The sequence below is a fragment of the Gallinula chloropus genome (genome assembly GCF_964237585.1).
Source record: "Gallinula chloropus genome assembly, chromosome: 1".
In the NCBI taxonomy this organism is placed as follows: domain Eukaryota; kingdom Metazoa; phylum Chordata; class Aves; order Gruiformes; family Rallidae; genus Gallinula; species Gallinula chloropus.
In genome coordinates, this window is record NC_140085.1 from 212,010,877 (window position 1) to 212,026,747 (window position 15,871).

Consider the following 15,871-nt stretch of genomic DNA (forward strand, 5'->3'; position numbering starts at 1 on the left):
GCCTGGAGAAGAGAAGGCTGTGGGGGGACCTCACTGCAGCCTTCCAGTGCCTGAAGGGAGCTTATAAGCAGGAGGGGATTCAGCTTTTTAAAAGAGCAGATAATGGCAGGACAAGGGGGAATGGACTAAAGCTAAAGGAGGGAAGGTTTAGATTAGATCTTAGGGGGAAGTTTTTTCCAGAGAGAGTGGTGAGGGGCTGGACCAGGCTGCCCAGAGAGGTGGTGGATGCCCTGTCCCTGGAGGTGTTCAAGGCCAGGTTGGATGGGGCCCTGGGCAGCCTTGTGTAGCTCCAGGCCTGGAGGTTGGTGTCCCTGCCTGTGTCAGGGGGGTTGGAGCTCTATGATCCTTGGGGTCCCTTCCAACCCAGACCATTCTATGATTCTATGATCCCAGGTAGGGTGATAATTCCTCTCACCACAAGAGCAACTACTAGCTTTTGGCTGAAGGCTGAGGGCTATTTGGGTTTTGGTTTGGTATTTTCTTTGTTTTTTAGTGTTTGTTAAAGGACAGAAGTATAATGAGGTAGTCTGGAGGCTTTTTGTTTTGTCTTGGATTTAATTCTTGCAAATATGGTGATGTTGTACTTCCTCTGATCTGCAAATACCAGCAATATTCTGAAAGGATCAAAAGGATTTTTTCTAGTGACATCATTTTAATACCCTGCCTGGCCTACTTCTGCCTTTTATCTAGGCTCTCTAGGAACTGGGGAGGGAAGTTTGGGTGGAAAGGTGAGAACAACGTGCAAGGTTGAAATAAGGTGTTTTTTTTCTTTAATACCAGAGCAAATGTGGAGGTGATGAACCTTTCTCTTTGTTTTAAGCAAGTATTAAGACACATCATGAGTTCTGAAATGGCAAGCAACATATTCTGTGCATTACAAAACTATGGAAGCATGTGCAGTTTGAGGAACAACTGGATGCCATTATTCCTAATTTCAAGAAGTAAACAAGGGATAGTTTACTGCAGCAGGATGACCTGCTGGAGAAGAGCTCTGTGGAGAAGGACCTGGGGGTCCTGGTTGATGACAGGTTGGCCATGAGCCAGCAGTGTGCCCTGGGGGCTGAGAGAGACAATGGGATCCTGGGGGCATCAGGAGGAGCGTGGCCAGCAGGTCACAGGAGGGGATCCTCCCCCTCTACTCTGCCCTGGTCAGGCCCCACCTGGAGTGTTGTGTCCTGTTCTGGGCTCCCTGGGAAAAAAAGACAGGGATCTCCTGGAGAGAGTCCAGAGGAGGCTACAAAGGTGATGAAGGGCCTGGAACATCTCCCCTGTGAGGAAAGGCTGAGTGAGCTGGGACTGTTCAGCCTGGAGAAAAGAAGACTAAGGGGGGACCTTATGAATGTTTATAAATATCTGAAGTATGGGATGCAGGGGGAATGGGCAGCCCCTTTTCAGTGGTCTGTGGAGACAGGACAAGGGGCAATGGCTGCAAGTTGGAGTACAGGGAGTTCCCCACCAACATGGGGAAGAACTTTTCCCCAGTGAGGGTGCCAGAGCCCTGGGACAGGCTGCCCAGGGAGGTGGTGGAGTCTCCATCTCTGGAGAGATTCCAGCCCCGTCTGGATGCCTGTCTGTGCAATATGAGCTGGGGAGCTGCTTTGGCAGGGGGGTTGGACCCCATGATCTCTCCAGGTCCCTTCCAACCCCTGTGATTCTATAATTCTGTGATTCTGTGACTCTCACTAGCATCATGGAAGTGTAATTTTAATTTTGCCAGGAAAACTAGCAAATGCAAGGAATGTAATTGTTGGTCAGGGCTTGGACGTTGGAACCTTATAATAAATGGAGCAAAGATATTTGGGGTTAATGCCTGTGCTGTTGGCACTGTTTTTCTTGTGATTCTTCTTCATGCACTCAGTTTTATTCTTTTTATTTTTTTTTTTCATCAAGACTGCTACTTTCTTTCTTTGGACATTTATTCCCCATCTTTGTCCCACTCTTCTACTCTACTTGCTAAGGTGGCATTGTTAACCTGGAGGTTAATGCGATGTGAAACTAGGATTTAATTGATCTATGATGCAGGAATATACATTTTTAAAATAAATATTGCACGATATAAAACTTTATAGTGCAGTAAAACTGCAGATTAAAAGTATTGAAATACTCTGCTGCCTGACATGATGCTTCACATGGTGATCTTGAAGTTCTGCTTTTCTGGAATTTGACTTCACATCTCTTTTGTTACCTGTGTAATTTCTTCTGGAGTGCACTTTGCTCTTTCTCCACAGTTTTTGACATTCTGTGCAGATCCCATGGGGCTTCATCTTTTGGTTTCCTTCCTTTCAGCACTGTCTTGTCTTGGAGTGATGTCTGTAAACATTGACTCAGCAGCCTCTTCTGTGCCATTTCCTCCTTGAATTAACTAGTATCTGTTCTCCCTTACGCCTGATCTGTCTGTCACTGTGAGTGACACAATTTAAGTGACAGTTCTCAAACCGTGCCCACCCTCCCCACAAGTCATCTGTTTTTCTCCTTGAGCACTGAACATCATGATGATCTTTTTCTGTTCCTTAGGCAGTAATCAGTCAGTCACTTCCTTGTACCTCTGAAGTTGTTACACCCTGAAGTTCTGGAAAGGTGGGACCGGGTGAACCCAATGAGGTTCAACACTGGGAGGTGTCAGGTGTTGCACTTGGGCTGGAAGAATCCCAGACACAGATACAAACTGGGAGAAGAACTCCTGGAGAGCAGCCCTGCTGAGAAGGACTTGGGGATTGTGGTGGATGAGAAGCTTGACATGAGCCAGCAGTGGCTCTTGCAGCTCACAAGGCCAATGGGATCCTGGGCTCCATCAGCAGAGGGGTGGCAGCAGGGACAGGGAGGGGATTGTCCCTCTCTGCTCTGCCCTCGGGAGGCCCCATCTGGACTCCTGTGTCCAGAGCTGGGGCCCCAATACAAGAAGGATGTGGGACTGTTGGAGAGGGTTCAGAGGAGCCACAAGGATGATGAGAGGGCTGGAGCAGCTCCCCTAGGAAGAGAGGCTGGGGGAGCTGGGCTTGTTCAGCCTGGAGAAGAGAAGGCTGCGGGGGGACCTCATTGCAGCCTTCCAGTCCCTGAAGGGAACATACAAACAGGAGGGGAATCGACTTGTTCAAAGGGCAGACACTGGCAGGACAAGGGGGATGGATTAAAACTAAAGGAAGAAAGATTTAGATTAGATCTTAGGGGGAAGTTTTTTCCAGAGAGAGTGGTGAGGGGCTGGAACAGGCTGCCCAGAGAGGTGGTGGATGCCCCGTCCCTGGAGGTGTTCAAGGCCAGGTTGGATGGGGCCCTGGGCAGCCTTGTGTAGCTCCAGGCCTGGAGGTTGGTGTCCCTGCCTGTGTGAGGGAGGTTGGAGCTCTGTGATCCTTGGAGTCGCTTCCAACCCATGACATTCTATGATTCTATGATTCTTTGTCTGTATGCTTCCTGCACAGTACCTGTGAAGTTCAGCCTACATACCAGATAGAAACTGCAGTACAGTGTCTCCTCATCTTATATGTTGGTCCATAGTTATGGCCTTGTGTGGGTTATACAGCATAGGGCAAACTTGTTAAGATATGATTCAGTCTACTGTCATCAGGAGATTTGTTGGTCTTCAGCATCTTTGTCATACCAGCCTTCATCACCTACTTGTATTTTTTAATAAGCATTTTTTTCTTTCCACAGATGTTGGCAAAATTTTGTTATTTTCTTTTAAATTTCTCAGCCTCCTCTCCTGTTGAAAAGTTATTAACTGTGGTGCCTGTTAACACTGTGAAGGCACATTTGAGGTGGTGATAAGATGCTGGCCTATCAGATAAAGTATTACCTCATTGTTCTCCTGTGTGTCTCTCCATCTGATGTTGGTTTCTGGGTAAGACTTTAAGGTCTCTATTGAGAAACCAGCTTTTCTGTTCTGTGCTGGTCAGCAGCCTAGTGAGGGTGGATGCTGGTCTCTGACTGACACCTTTGGTAGTAAGGAGTGTGGGTATATTGGGAAAAAAGTGATTTCATGAATGTGGCTACTGTGACCTGCAGGCATGTTTCTTTGTGGCTGCAGATCTCCAAGTCAGGTCATGGTTTTTTATCTATTAAACCTTAAAAGGACTGGTTTGCATTTTTTCCCTGTTAAATTATTCCTTTTAATTATTTAATGAAATGTTTGTATAACTAAAGAAATATCTTGGTATGTAATGTATTTCCCCCCCATACCTGGATTCTCAGTAGCTTTGAAGCAAAGCTGAAAATAACTTCTTCTGACTTGAAATCTTCTTATTTTCTGGTTCACAGATTTAAAAGAAATTGTCTTTATCATCCAGAGTCAGAGTAATTCTTTTCATTCCAAGAGAGCAGAAGATCTAAAAAGAGATATTTTAAAACAAGCTGCAGATCTTGGAAAGGTATGTTTAGACAATAAACATTGTATTTATTAAAATTTTAATTTATTAATTTTATTTAATGCAGTTAATAAACTGTATTTTACTAAACCCCATAGTTTTCTATTGTGCCTTTTTTAGATCACATCTATTATTTTTGTTTGCCCTCTGTGTGCTTTTAAGAGAGCTTTTTCAATTGTTGCTTTCTGATTGTATGCTGTGATCTATCACCAAATAATTTTAAATTGAACTGTCAACCTTTTTGTCTGTTTGGATGGCATTTGATGGAAAAGTGATAACAAGAAAGACTTGGGTGCATTTACGAAATAGGTGCTTTATGAAATGAAAACCAAAATCATCAAGCAATACTTAGAATAATTTTTAACCATGTATTTTATTAGAGCTGGTGAAGATGCTGTAATGTAGTTTTTGCAAGAATTTTATTGCACAGCTGTAGCACTGTGTCAGTAAAGCAGCAATGGATGTGGCCATTAAAATCCTGACCTGAGTTGTTTTAAGTCACTTATATTGAAAGTTAAGTGTACATAAGCAATGTTGTAGGAAAAAGGAAGAGAGGCATATATCCCCTGATGTGAAAGAGGTTATTAGACCTATTTTTCAATTCCAGGTTCTTTGTTGTAAAGGAAAAAAAATGTCTGATTTAAATTGTCTTCTGTATCTTGGGCTTGGAGTGCCTCAGTTAAGTTCCTGGTCATTTTAGACTTCATTTATCCAAGCTTATCAAACCTGTTGTAATTAAATCCACTCTAAATGCAATTTTTAATCCCTTAATGAAATCAGTCATGTGAACAGCCTTTGTTCTGCAGCCTTCTGCTCTTTCTGAGTCCTCTTTGGGACTGAGACAAGTGTTCAGGTACAGTGTTTGCAGAGGATTATGGCTTCAGTTGTTAAAAACAAGGCTTTTAGTTGAGTACTGTGATTGATGTTGCAGAACATGAGTGATGAAAAGATCAGTAAGTGGAAGTATAAATAGTTGCAGTGAGGCCTGACTACAGGCATGTTTTCTGGCAGAGAGGTGGAATCTTTTTTGTAATAGAGGAATTTCACCTGTGAGTACTTCTGCCTTGAACAAACTGAACTGGCTTTTGAAAAAACTTTACTTCTCAAAGAGATTCCTTTAGGGGAATACTGAAATAGTGATGTTTTCCCAGTATTAAGAAGTCCCAGTTAGACAGAGCTCATGGCACCTTAGAGGAGCAGAGGGAAATACAGCACACTAAATAATTATCATACCTGAAATCCAAGAGAATCACAGAATCACAGAATCCCAGAATCACAAGGATGGAAGAGACCTTTGAAGATCATCAAGTCCAACCATTCCCATCCTAAGCTAAACCAGATCCCTAAGTACCTCATCTGCCCTTTTCTTGAACACATCCAGGGAAGGTGACTCAACCCCCTCCCTGGGCAGCCTGTTCCAGGCCCTGACAACTCTGTCAGGAAAACATTTGTTTCTAATGTCCAATCTGTCCCTGCCCTGGCACAGCTTCATGCCATTGCCCCTTGTCCCATCTCCTGTCCCCTGGCTGAAGAGACCATCGCCCACCTCTCTACAACCTCCCTTCAGGTAGTTGTAGGTGGGGAGAAGGTCTCCCCTCAGCCTCCTCTTCTCCAGGCTAAACAGCCCCAGCTCCCTCAGCTGCTCCTCAGAGGATTTGCCCTCCAGCCCCTTCCCCAGCCTGGTTGCCCTTCTCTGCACTCGCTCCAGGACCTCAATGTCCTTCTGATGGTGAGGAGCCCAGAACTGGACCCAGCACTCGAGGTGTGGCCTCACCAATGCCCAGTACAGGGGCACAATTACCTCCCCAGACCTACTGGCCACACTGGTTTTGATACAAGCCAAGATGCCATTGGCCTTCTTGGCCGCCTGGGCACACTGCTGGCTCATATTCAGCCTGCAGTCAACCAACACCCCCAGGTCCTTCTCTGCCTGACAGCTCTCCAGCCAGTCTCCCCCAGCCTGTAGCGCTGCAGGGGGTTGTTCTGTCCCATGTGCAGCACTCTACACTTGGCCTTGTTAAACTTCATCCCGTTGGTCTCAGCCCATGGGTCCAGTCTGTTCAGATCCTTCTGAAGAGCCCCTTCTCTGAAGAGAGGGGAAAGGCCAAAAGGGCACAGGGAAAAAAATCAGCATAGCAAACGTGACTCGTATCTGTCACCTCACAGTTCCACTCTAGGCCATTGTGAGGCACGACCCAAGTGTGGAGAAGGGACAAAAGTTCACCAAAATCCTGCACATCAACAGTTGAAGTTCACATTTTTTATTAAAAAAAAACCCCACATGAAATTATGACTTTCAAGCAAAGGAAGTTAAATCCTTGTGTTTTCAAGGACATCTGGTGTGTAGAAACTAAGGACTGTGAATCATCAGGTTCACTTGTCAGTTGTTACAGGACCAAACAATAGCTGTTTAATCAATAAGGAGTCAGTAGTTATTATTTTCTGCTGCTCTAAAACAAGAAGTAGAAGCCAGCTGCTAGCTGTATTATTTAATGGAACTGGGATGTCTGCTTCAAAATGGACTTAATCACTCACATTTGTCTTTACATTAATCTTTACAAATAAATACTCCATTTATTTCCTTTCACTGGGTGCTTCAAATATTTTTTCATTCGAAATTAATCTATAGTTCTGCTCACCAGTAGGTGTCAGCACTGGGTTCAGGCTTAAAATCATCTATTTATTTCATCTTAAACGAAGCTCTTAAGTATATTAAACGATGACTAGAACGCAGCAAGGAAGAAAATTCCCTAAGATTTGTCTAATTTTTGTCATTTTCTGACATTCCTGCATTTATGGTATGTATGCCTTCCTAAAAACAACCACCTTAGTGTGAGAAATGACAATACTGGGGACTGTTCCCTTTCATTTTCCATTTTCTAAGACAAAAGACGATTACTTATTTTGCTATTACATGTAAGACCAGAAGACACACCAAAAATGTTATTGGTATAATGATAGGTTTTGTCTGAAGTATTGTTTTAGGTGCAGTTAATGCTGTGGAGTCATTACATTGTTTTGAAGAGAAAGGTCTGTGTACTTCTTTATGAAAACTGGTGTAGTAGAATAAATGTTTTTTTTTTTCCTTTTTTTTTATTTTCTTTCCCCTGAGGGTTCTCAGGTTGAACACTCTCAGCCAATTCATTGTCTTCAAAAGCATTTTATTTTTCCTGGTAAGCCAAGAGATTAAATGGTATCATATATATATATATACACATATATATTAACTGAAGAAATACTAGTACTTGTTATGGACTTCCTTTTTAAAAAACCCTAAACCAAGAGTGTAAGAATTAAATTTTAAAGACTAATACCATGGAGTATTGGAAAATAAAAACACATATTGCATACTTTCATAGGAGTAATAGATGCCATCTGTCTTACAGAAGCATTGTAACTATGATTTGCAGTATTTTTACTCTTAGGCTTAGTTTGTTTTGAGCAAAATCCTGTATTTTCTGTCATCTCATAAAGTTTGACAGATTTAAACTCTCCATGCCTGTAAAGGGGAATGCTGTTCATTTGTGAGATGGAAGAATATTGCTGTGTGATTATTGACATCAGTTTAGACAAGGCAGATACAGTCAGAAATGTGGAACTCTACACAGAAAAACTCCACATTATATTTATTGAGTAAATATTTGAGTTAACATGCTCATTTAATTTTCATAATACTGGGTTGGGGTTTTTTGTTTGTTTCCCTCTTGATTTGCAGTTTGGCCAATGTGAAGGCAGATGTCAGATGTGAGGATCACCCTGTAGATGTGTTGGTGTTTGTTTAAACCAGTTGGCCAGCAGGTCACAGGAGATGATCCTCCCCCTCTACTCTGCCCTGGTCAGGCCCCACCTGCAGTATTGTGTCCAGTTCTGGGCTCCCTGGGATAAAAAAGACAGGAATCTCCTGGAGAGAGTCCAGAGGAGGCTACAGAGATGATGAAGGGCCTGGAGCATCTCCCCTGTGAGGAAAGGCTGAGTGAGCTGGGACTGTTCAGCCTGGAGAAAAGAAGACTAAGGGGGGACCTTATGAATGTTTCTAAATATCTGAAGCATGGGATGCAGGGGGAATGGGCAGCCCCTTTTCAGTGCTCTGTGGAGACAGGACAAGGGGCAATGGCTGCAAGTTGGAGCACATGAAGTTCCACAGCAACATGGGGAAGAACTTTTCCCCAGTGAGGGTGCCAGAGCCCTGGGACAGGCTGCCCAGGGAGGTGGTGGAGTCTCCATCTCTGGAGAGATTCCAGCCCCGTCTGGACGCCTGTCTGTGCAATATGAGCTGGGGAGCTGCTTTGGCAGGGGGGTTGGACCCGATGATCTCTCCAGGTCCCTTCCAACCCCTGTGATTCTATGATTCTTTGGTTCATTGTTGAGTATGCCATGTGTGCTTTAAAAAATTGCTATTTCTAATTGCTTAGGCGCTACTCATGGCAGCACTGCAATATTTCAGTAAGATGGAAGATTTCTGTGTTGAGGGGGAAGTATAATCACTTTCCTTGAATTCTAATGCATGTATGTTAAGCCATCACCACGTTCCTGTATGAAATGATTTGTCTCTACATTGTTCCTACTCTCATCAGTGAGAGGCTACTTTCAGGGAATTGGTAGACTGTATTTTTTTCTTTATTTGCCAGTGGGACATGAATTCCTTTCCTGGGTGAATTTGTGTTTTCTGAAGCTCTTCCTAGCTCTACTTCCACATTCTGCCCTGCCCCTCCATCTCTACAACTACAACAGTTGTCTTATGGCTAGGTTTTCCACAACATCAAGATCAGCTAATTTTTTAAAAAATTTGAATTTTTAATTTATACATGACTTCTAAATTATTATATCTCTCAATTTTATTAGATCATTGGGGTTTTTTTTTACCATTAGTGTGCAGTCTGTTTCCTTCCTAGCAACAGCTGCCTTTTCTTCTGCAAGGATTTATTCATGTCAAATTAATCCTGCAGCCTCCTGGAATATACTTGTCACATTAGTGTTTAAAATGCTCATTCCTTAACATTTAAAAGTTTATCCTGCCAGGCAGTAGACAGTTTTGTTGACTTTATTTATTAAAAAAAAAGGACTCTGCCACACATTCTCCATTAGCTTTCCATCATTTTTCCTTCTTTGTAGAACAAAGATCAGATGCCAGTCTGCACCAGAGCTGTTGGGATAGACCCTGTCATGTCACCTGTGATATTAACCTTGTACACCAGTCTACTTGGCCCAGGTCTTGCTGGTCTTTGACTGATCAGTGGGACTTCCCCACAGTAAGATGATGAATCTGGCACATGGCTGGCAATAAGACTGTGTGGAGGTATCTTGCTGAGGTGGCAAGTCCTACACCACTCTGTGGGGAGGGCAGAGACCCTGGTGGGGTGTCTGGAGCATCAGTCACTCTCACTTTCTCAAAGAAGTAGAGTCCCTGCAGGGGGTCCCTCATGGACTCAAAAAATTATGTAGGGAACATGGTGCTGCAGCAAGAGGGAGGGAGGAAGAAGTTCCAGCTGTTAGAGGTGGCCTCCTGAAACCACACAAATCCTTGTCAAAAAATCTTCAGTGTCATGTTCAGTCTGTGTTGCTCTTGTGATGCTTCCTTCTGTCTGTATCACTTGAGTTAGATGATAGTACCAGCAACAACTAAAAGTCCTAGATTGTCTCTGGTTTATGAATAGAAAAATCTGCAAAGAACTTTTCTTTGCCTTTTCTTCCCCCTTTAAGACAGTAATTTCCATTTAGAGAATGAATGTGTAATATTGCTGTATAAGTTGAATTTTTTTCCTAAGCTTACATACTTGCACCTTGCATAATTTGCTATTTTTTTGTTTAAAAGACAGAAAACAGATTACTGGACTTGCCCTAGTTTTCAGATTCCTTTATAAAGTTTAGTTGGCACTTCAGTTGGCCTGGAACAGGCTGCCCAGGCAGGTGGTTGAGTCACCTTCCCTGGATGTGTTCAAAACAAGGGTAGATGAGGTACTTAGGGATCTGGTTTAGCTTAGGATGGGAATGGTTGGAGTTGATGATCTTCAAAGGTCTCTTCCAATCTTGTGATTCTGGGATTCATTTTTATCCAAACTTTTTTTCCCTCTCCCCCTTTGCTTTTGTTTTGCCTGATCTCTTTTTGTCACATCAAGCAAAGCTTTCATATTTATCCCTGTTTGCAAATCTGCCCATAAAACTTCACTTCTGTTGTGTGGGTAGAATTTGCAGTATTGCAACCTTGTCTCTGCTGTGTGTGTGCATTTATGTGGTCATTGTGTGAAATTGATATTTCCCCTTTCTTATCCCTATTAACACCTGCATTTGTTTGTCTTTTTATTACTCATTGTGCTCACATACAGAGCCTGATGTCGGTGCTTTCTTACTCATTTCCTTTCCTGTTGAGTAAATAGTATCCCTTCAGGATGCTTAATTGCTTTCAGGATTTGCATTAAAAAATGCAACTGCTCATTTTGTGGCCTCGATAGTTGGGTACTTAACATCTGAAATGCTTTCAAATACTTCTAGACTTGATGGAGGGTGAGGTGCCTCCAAGTTCTGAAAATCAAACCTTTTGAAAGTGTTCCAGGAGAAGTGCACAGAATCACTTTTTCAGTTTTACAAACCTATTTCAGAGTTTTCTTGAATCCTTTCTCTTCAAGGTCATCTTGCAGGACTTCACAAGTTAGACTGAATTCTGTTTCATCTCTGCTTTCCTCCAGCTGTTCTCTTGCCTTTTTGCTTTAATTGTTTGATCTCATGACTTCCCTGTAATCTTGTGACTTTCCTATATGCCTTTGCTTCTCATCCTGCAAAGGTACCGGAATCCTTTTGAGAATGGCCAGGCTTTGTTATCATCAAAATCAGTCTCAAGCCCATTAACTATTTTGTGGGTGAAACAGTAAAACTTAACTACCCTGTAATGCCAGAAGATGAATATAATCGAGTTCCCATAATAGGTATTCAGTAGATCTGAAAGAATTTGGAGAAGTTGGAGAACTGCAGTAATGAGATCTTTTAAAAGCTTTAGTAGTGATGAATGAGCTCCTCTCAGCCCAGGCTTGCACATTACATTGTGCTTTGCTTTTATATAGCTGCTTCTCCAAGTCATACATGTAATAACTTCATTGGGTTCTGTATGCAGGAAATTGGACCTGTTACCTTACAGAGGTGACTTTTCAATCAGGACAGAAAATACACTTGAAATTGGCATGTGTATAGTGCTGTAGGCAAAGATGCCTCTCAGCCTCTTCTGAGGCAATCTCTGCATGTATCATAGCATTTCTTAGAAAATCCAAGACAGCAGGGTCTGTCTTGGAGCCAGCTGGGGTTGGCTCTCTCACACATTAGGGAAGCTTCTGGAAGAAGCTCCCCAGTGAAGCCCCCCTCTGCTACCAAAACCTTGCCACAGAGAGGTGAGACCCAGTAAAAAGGTGATTGTTTTACATAAAAGCAAAATCTGTCTTAAACAGCCATTCTGAATAAAGAATCTTATTCAGATCCATTGACAATGAAATTAATTCAACATGAATACTTTCCTGAGTAATATCTACTGTGTATCAGATGTTTGTTTTCTGTATGGTTGATAAGAGTTCTTGCAGACTGTGCACAGTGTTCCCACTGCTTTTTGTCCACACAAGTGATAAACAAAGAAAGGGCAGTGTAGTGCAATTTATTGTTGTCAGTCTAGGCTACTGTTTCATTTTAGGCAGCCTGCAATACAAGAAAGATGTGGAACTGTTGGAGAGGGTTCAGAGGAGCCACAAAGATGATGAGAGGGCTGGAGCAGCTCCCCTACGAAGGGAGGCTGGGGGAGCTGGGCTTGTTCAGCCTGGAGAAGAGAAGGCTGTGGGGGGACCTCATTGCAGCCTTCCAGTCCCTGAAGGGAACATACAAACAGGAGGGGAATCGACTTTTTCAAAGGGTAGACACTGGCAGGACAAGGGGGATGGATTAAAACTAAAGGAGGGAAGGTTTAGATTAGATCTTAGGGGGAAGTTTTTTAGAGAGAGAGTGGTGAGGGGCTGGAACAGGCTGCCCAGAGAGGTGGTGGATGCCCCGTCCCTGGAGGTGTTCAAGGCCAGGTTGGATGGGGCCCTGGGCAACCTTGTGTAGCTCCAGGCCTGGAGGTTGGTGTCCCTGCCTGTGTGAGGGGGGTTGGAGCTCTGTGATCCTTGGAGTCCCTTCCAACCCATGCCCTTCTATGATTCTGTGATCTCTGGGAGTATTTATTATAAGACTGACTTTGGGGTGGTGGTGATCACTAACTGTCATAAGGACAAAACAGGGAAGATAAGGGATTCTCTAGGGATGGAAAGAGAAAATGAAGAATAAATTGGTGAGAACTCTTACATTAATTTTATTCCTCCAAAGGTACACTTCTTACTTAGCAAGTTCAAATACTTGCCTCAGTTTTCAAAATTCAGACTGCTCCTCAAACTAAATCCCAGAATCACAAGGTTGGAAAAGACCTTTAAGATCATCGAGTCCAACCGTTCCCATCCTGTGCTAAACCTAAGTACCTCAATTTACCATTTTTTTGATGACTCATTTTGATTTTGGTGACTCAGCCCATCCCTGGGCAGCCTGTTCCAGGTCCTGACAAGTCTTGCAGTGAAAAATTATTTTCTCACATCTAATCTGAACCTGAAAAATCTTGTGTTTCCGCCCGGTTTCGAACCGGGGACCTTTCGCGTGTTAGGCGAACGTGATAACCACTACACTACGGAAACCCCTGCTGGGCATGGAACAGTAAATATTCTCTATATGGAGACCACAGAATCACAAGGTTGGAAGAGACCTTTGAAGAACATCAAGTCCAACCATTCCCATCCTAAGCTAAACCATATGATCATAGAATCACAGAATCACAGGGGTTGGAAGGGACCTGGAGAGATCATGGGGTCCAACCCCCCTGCCAAAGCAGCTCCCCAGCTCATATTGCACAGACAGGCGTCCAGACAGGGCTGGAATCTCTCCAGAGATGGAGACTCCACCACCTCCCTGGGCAGCCTGTCCCAGGGCTCTGGCACCCTCACTGGGGAAAAGTTCTTCCCCATGTTGCTGTGGAACTTCCTGTGCTCCAACTTGCAGCCATTGCCCCTTGTCCTGTCTCCACAGACACTGAAAAGGGGCTGCCCATTCCCCCTGCATCCCATACTTCAGATATTTATAAACATTAATTAGGTTCCCCCTTAGTCTTCTTTTCTGCAGGCTGAACAGTCCCAGCTCACTCAGCCTTTCCTCACAGGGGAGATGCTCCAGGCCCTTCATCATCTTTGTAGCCTCCTCTGGACTCTCTCCGGGAGATCCCTGTCTTTTCTATCCCAGGGAGCCCAGAACTGGACACAATACTGCAGGTGGGGCCTGACCAGGGCAGAGTAGAGGGGGAGGATCCCCTCCTGTGACCTGCTGGCCACACTCCTTCTGATGCCCCCCAGGATCCCATTGGCTCTCTTATCTTTAATATAAGTATTAGATTGACTTAAAATCCATGTAATTTTTTAATTACTATTTTCTTAAATCCCAGTTAACTGGAAATATATCAGATGTGCTCCACTCTCTTGTGCATTAGGAAGTAGTTTATTGCCAAAGGAGACAATGCATAGATGCAGCTGTTGCTGAGGAGCTAGTGCTGGTGTTACATGGCATTTCAAAGGTTTTTGTCTTGGAGTAGTTCTGATTCAGTTTTGTGAACTAGAGGTCTGTTAGTTGCAGCACATCTGGTTTAGTTTCATCCCAGGGGAATACTATTTGTGTGCAACACAGTACAGCAAGTAGGAGAATAGGCACAAAAATGGATTTACATAGACAGAGTAAGTGGGGCAGTGGGAGGAAGCAGTAGCAGCTGCTTTTTGTCTCCGTTTCAATGTTCCAGTTATGTTTGAGCTTTATTTAGTAAGTGTGTCTCTTACAGGTATTAAGATTAATGGTAAGAATTTTGAAGTGAATCAATAGCTGTGGATGTTACATCTCAGTAGTTACAAGAATGAAATTAGGTTTTATATTCATTTTGAGAAGTCTGGACTTGATGACTCTGTCAGCAAACTCTACTTGAAGGCTCCAGACTTAACTTTGATTTTTGGAACATGTAGCCCAGTGTAGATTAAAATAAATGAAATTAAAAGTTTGGGGTTTTTTTTTTGAGCAATTGGAGGGGAAGGCATAGTTCATTTGTTGATGGACATATATTTGGAAAAATACCAACCTTTTTAAAAAATTGAGTAGTTTGAGGGTGCCAGAGCCCTGGGACAGGCTGCCCAGGGAGGTGGTGGAATCTCCATCTCTGGAGAGATTCCAGCCCCGTCTGGACGCCTGTCTGTGCAATATGAGCTGGGGAGCTGCTTTGGCAGGGGGGTTGGACCCGATGAGCTCTCCAGGTCCCTTCCAACCCCTAAGATTCTGTGTGAATCTGTTAATGTGGGGGTTTTTTTTAAACAGCTTAAAGGGTGAAATAGAGCAAAGGTTCAAGAAGGTGATTAACATCTTGGAGAAGGTCCTAAGTAGCTGGCTTGTTAAATGGATGCAAAGTACTATTTTTGCAGTTGTATTGTGATTTAGTACTTTAAATCATATTGGTGGTTATTTGAAAGCATGTATTGAAGTAATGGTTTGCCCTGAATTCTTGAACGTGATGCTCTGATAAACATTGATGCTTATGTCTTTAAAACATAAAACCTATTTAAATATAGAAATGTGTATTGTCATTTCCAGTGGTTTAGAGAATTCCCAGAGTATGGAGAAGATGTAGTGTCCAGTGTAGTATTTGACAGTGGCAATTCCTAGCAAATCGATTTGGTTTAGAGGTAGGAGGTTTGCTCTTACTTTCTGTTACCTTTCATGGAGTCTACAGAAGCAACATGCTTTTGAAAATAAAGCTGTAGGGAAACCTCAGTGTGATTCCACAACTCTCCTTTGGCAAAGGAGTCATAAGGATGGCTGGAAGAGCCTGGCTTATTTAACCTCCCAGTGAGAGGGCTGAGAAGAGGGTGGGTAGGCTGGCTCTGAATGGGTCTGGATTATTTTCTGAAAGGAAGGTAAGGGAGTAAGGAAGGTGTTATTAACTGCTTGCAGAGCATGTAGAGAAAAAAACTAGGAGACTGGGGAACTGTGTGATTCAACAAGTGTCTAGGGTGTAGGATCCCCCCCCTTCCTGCCTCCCAGCTCTGGGTTTTGTGAGGCTGTTTATTAAACTTGGGACACACAGGGATATGTGCCAGACACCTGGGGATACCTGTTCTCATTAATGGACTCATTAAGAGCAGATTCCTGTACATTCCTGTGTTTTTCTCTGCTGTGTTACAAGTTTTCTAGTTGTTCTGATCTGGTGACTCAGTAGTACAGAAATAAAAGTATTACTCTCCTGTTTTGCATTTCCCCCTGCAGTTTTGGGTCTGTTTCTATGTAGTATTAACAATATGATGTCACATAAGACATATTATAAATATTGATGAGCAACATCATGTGAATGATGTTCTAAGAAGCCTGTACTTACTAAACCATACACTTAGGGCAGGGTTTAGTTAAGCTCAGGGGAAATTCAGTGGACTCTA

General features: G+C 43.2%; 1 protein-coding gene across 1 annotated transcript in view; it reads left to right on the forward strand.

Moving 5' to 3' along the window:
• The window catches only part of B3GLCT (beta 3-glucosyltransferase), a gene marked incomplete at both ends in the record, with an annotated part of 62,297 nt that overhangs the window by 15,789 nt on the left and 30,637 nt on the right, over nt 1-15,871 (forward strand). Inside the window, one exon of the mRNA XM_084280288.1 lies at nt 4,252-4,361. Coding sequence (XP_084136414.1) covers nt 4,252-4,361 — 110 coding nt within the window. The remainder of the gene's footprint in view (nt 1-4,251; nt 4,362-15,871) is intronic.